We start from the raw sequence: 3,328 nt of genomic DNA, 5'->3' as shown, positions 1-3,328 counted from the left end.
TCAGCTAAAGTGCTTTCTTTACATGAAAATTCCTGAGTCTGGGGAGATGGCTCAGTGGAATAAGCGCTTGCCTGGCAAGCCCAGGGACCTGAGTTCAATCCTTAGTTCCTCAAAAAAAAAAAAGGAACTCACATGCTAAGGTTTTTAAAATACACTGTATAGTAAGACTTTTTTTGTCTTGAGACATGAGTTTCATTCTTTTTTTTTGTTTGTTTGTTTTTGGTTTTGGTTTTTTTTGGCAGAACCGGGGATTGAACTCAGATCCTTGAGTTTGCCAGTCAAGCGCTTATCCTACTGAGCCATCTCCCTGGACCCATGAGTTTCATTCTTGATACCAAAGAAAACAACAACTAGAAAACCCAACCAAACAATAAAACTGTTCTCAAGGCCAGCCAAATAGCTCAGTGGATTAAAGTGCCTACAAGCAGGTGCATGGGCCAGGGGTTCGATCCCCGAGCCTGCCTTGCCAGCCCTGCCCCTGGGCCACTGAGACTGCGATGGAGACTGGGCGTGGTGGTGCGCGCCTGGTATCCCAGCTCTTGGGAAGCTGTAAACAGGTGGATCACTACAAGTCCGATCTAGTAGTGAGACCCTGAACACCCTGTAGACCCTTCCCTGAAATACAAAAAAAAGAAGAAAAAAATCTATTCTCTTGCAGTTTTGGAGGCTAGGAATCTGAAACAGGTGTTAGGACCCTGCAACTTCAGAGGCTGTAGGTAGACTCATTTGCATCTTTAGCTGCTGGGCAGCCGGAGTTCCTTAGCTTGCAGTTGTGTCACTCTGTGTCTGTCTGTCTGTCTTTCTTTTTCTTTGCAGAACCTGGGATTGAACTTAGGCCCTTGCACTTGCCAGGCAAGCGCTTATTCAACTGAGCCGTCTCCCCGGCCCCACTCTGTGTGTCTTTCATCATAAGACACAAGTCATATTGGATTAGCAGCCACTAATCAACTATGGTCTCATGTTAACTTGATTACATTTCAAGGCGCTGAATCCAAATAAGGTCACATTCATGTTTGCAAGGGTTAGCAGTGTCTTTTTTGGGGGAGACACAGCTCAACCCATAATACTTTTCTAAGGTAATGCATCAAATGAGTGGGAGAGGGGCCGGGGAGATGGCTCAGTAGAATAAGCGCTTGACCGGCAAACGCAAGGATCTGAGTTCAATCCCCGGTTCCGCCAAAAAAAAAAAGAAAAAATGAGTGGGAGAAGGGCTGGCCAGATAGCTCAGCAGCTTAATATGCCTGCTTAGGCAGAGCACAGTGGCCAGGGTTTGATCCCCGCTGTGCTGTGCTGGCCCCACCCCATCATGTGCTGAGATGGTAAATGAGCCGGCATGGTGGCACACGCCTGTAATCCCAGCGCTTGGGAGGCTGAAAACAGGAGAATCACTGCGAGTCTAATCTGTGTAGTGAGACCCTGTAGACCCTGCAGACTGTGTAGACCCTGCAGACCGTGTAGATCCTGCAGACCCTGCAGATCCTCTAGACCCTGTAGACCCTGCAGACCCTGCAGACCCTGAATTAAGTACATTTAAGAAAATAAAACAAGTGGGAGAGTCTGGTCCATAGCTTGAACCATTCACATTCTAGAATCTGGGTTCTCTTACGATATGTTGATAAATCACCCCAGTACTCAGAAAGGAACCTGACTGAGCAGCCTCCGCATCCACTGGCCTTCCCTCTAGGAGGTTCTGATGTCCCTGATTGGCCCTCTGACCGGTCTCCAGGTCTCCAGGTGTTTGTCCGTCCCTGTCCAGATGTTCCCCCACCTTGTTTTCGTGTTTTTGCATCTACTTTTTCTTCTCCCAGGATTCTCCTCTCAGGACCCTCATGTCACACTATGCGGAGGCCATGGGGCTCTCTGGACACAAGCTCTCCTTCTTCTTTGATGGGACGAAGCTTTCAGGCAAGGAGTTACCCGCGGATCTGGGCATGGAATCTGGGGACCTCATTGAGGTCTGGGCCTGAGACCCCACTCCCTGTTTGGAAGCCCAACCGAGACTTAGAACCCCTCCATTTTGGCCCCGTAAAGACTAGCAGAAGGTGGTGCTGGGGATACATTTCAACAGCGCAGCGCCTGCCTGGCAGCGTAAGGTCCTGAGTTCGATTCATGGTACAAAAAATAAAATAAAAAGCAAACACACAAAGACTAATAGAGGGTGAGGTAGGATTTATTTTTAAGTAGAATCAAAAGTGCAGGGTGACCTTGGGCCTCATTCCTGTTCACCCGGCCTCAAGCCATGAACCAGTAGGGTGGTTGCATGGTGGTTGTCGCTGCCCTGCCTGGCCTGTGGTACCATGCATGTCCTGCTGACTTTGCAGCCCACCTGCGCCCTGAGCTTCCGTCACTGCCCTTTGCTTCACTGAAATGACTGTTCTAGGAACCTTTGCTCATATTTAAAGAGTTGGAATAAACGAGGGCTGGATACAGCTTCCAGTTCTGGGAGGTACTGCACACTGAGCGCCGGCAGTGGCCTTATTCTCACCTGGCTGGGTTTGCGGGACGCACTGTGGCGGCAGGTGCTGTAGCGTGCAGGAGGGTACGGCAGCACGTGTGCGTAAGCGCAGTAGGCGGGATGTACTCTGGAAGGGTAGTGGAGCCTCCGTCCTGAGCCCCTCGCGCCAGGACCCTGAGAGCTGTTGCCCTTCCTGGCGCACGTATTCAAGCTGCCTCGTGTCGAGTCTTGGGCAGGTAGTCCCATGCAAAAATTAATTCTCTGGTTTTGACCTTTTCCTCCCCTTACAGCATCCTCTCCCATTGGCGTCCTGTCTTATATATTTATACACATTTGAATATGAATGTCTTTAAGAGGTAGTGTGTTTTATGGGTGAATGGTGTTGTGCAATAGATCTAATTCTGTTTTCGCCCACCCACCATGTGTGGAGCTCCCGCCCTGCTGCTTGTTGTGGGCCTGTCGTTACCCAGAGCTGCTCTGTGGCACTCATGGGCATCAGCTGCATTTCACTCACCGATGCCTTACGTGGTCACAGCTGTGCGCCTCCGACACCTTGGCATGGATACAAGGCCCCGACGAGCACCCTTTCTGGGGCCCTTCTGTGCTGTGTGAGCAGTGTTTGGCCTGCATACCCAGGGAAGGTGTGGCTCACACAGGCCAATTTCTGCAGCTTCCCAGATTTTCCTCAGAATGAGGACTGACCCACTTGAAGTTTTCTTTTCTCCTCATTCTTAGCAGCACTTAATATTTCTCAGCTATCTGATTTTGGCTAATCTGATGGGTATAAAGTGACACTGTGAGCTGGGCGTGGTGGCGCAGGCCTGTGATGCCAGCACTTGGGAGGCTGAGGCAGGAGGATTGTTTCAAGTTCGA

General features: G+C 50.2%; 1 protein-coding gene across 1 annotated transcript in view; it reads left to right on the top strand.

Annotated features, from left to right (window-relative positions):
• The window catches only part of Nfatc2ip (nuclear factor of activated T cells 2 interacting protein), an 11,400-nt gene extending 8,072 nt beyond the window's left edge, over positions 1-3,328 (top strand). The window contains exons 8-9 of the mRNA XM_004623143.2: positions 1,809-1,905; positions 2,746-3,328. Coding sequence (XP_004623200.2) covers positions 1,809-1,905; positions 2,746-2,792 — 144 coding nt within the window. The 3' untranslated portion in view covers positions 2,793-3,328. The remainder of the gene's footprint in view (positions 1-1,808; positions 1,906-2,745) is intronic.

This window comes from Octodon degus, unplaced genomic scaffold, assembly GCF_000260255.1.
Source record: "Octodon degus isolate 3935 unplaced genomic scaffold, OctDeg1.0 scaffold00001, whole genome shotgun sequence".
NCBI lineage: Eukaryota > Metazoa > Chordata > Mammalia > Rodentia > Octodontidae > Octodon > Octodon degus.
Note: the sequence above shows the minus strand (reverse complement) of the source record. Positions and strands in the feature narration are given on the sequence as shown.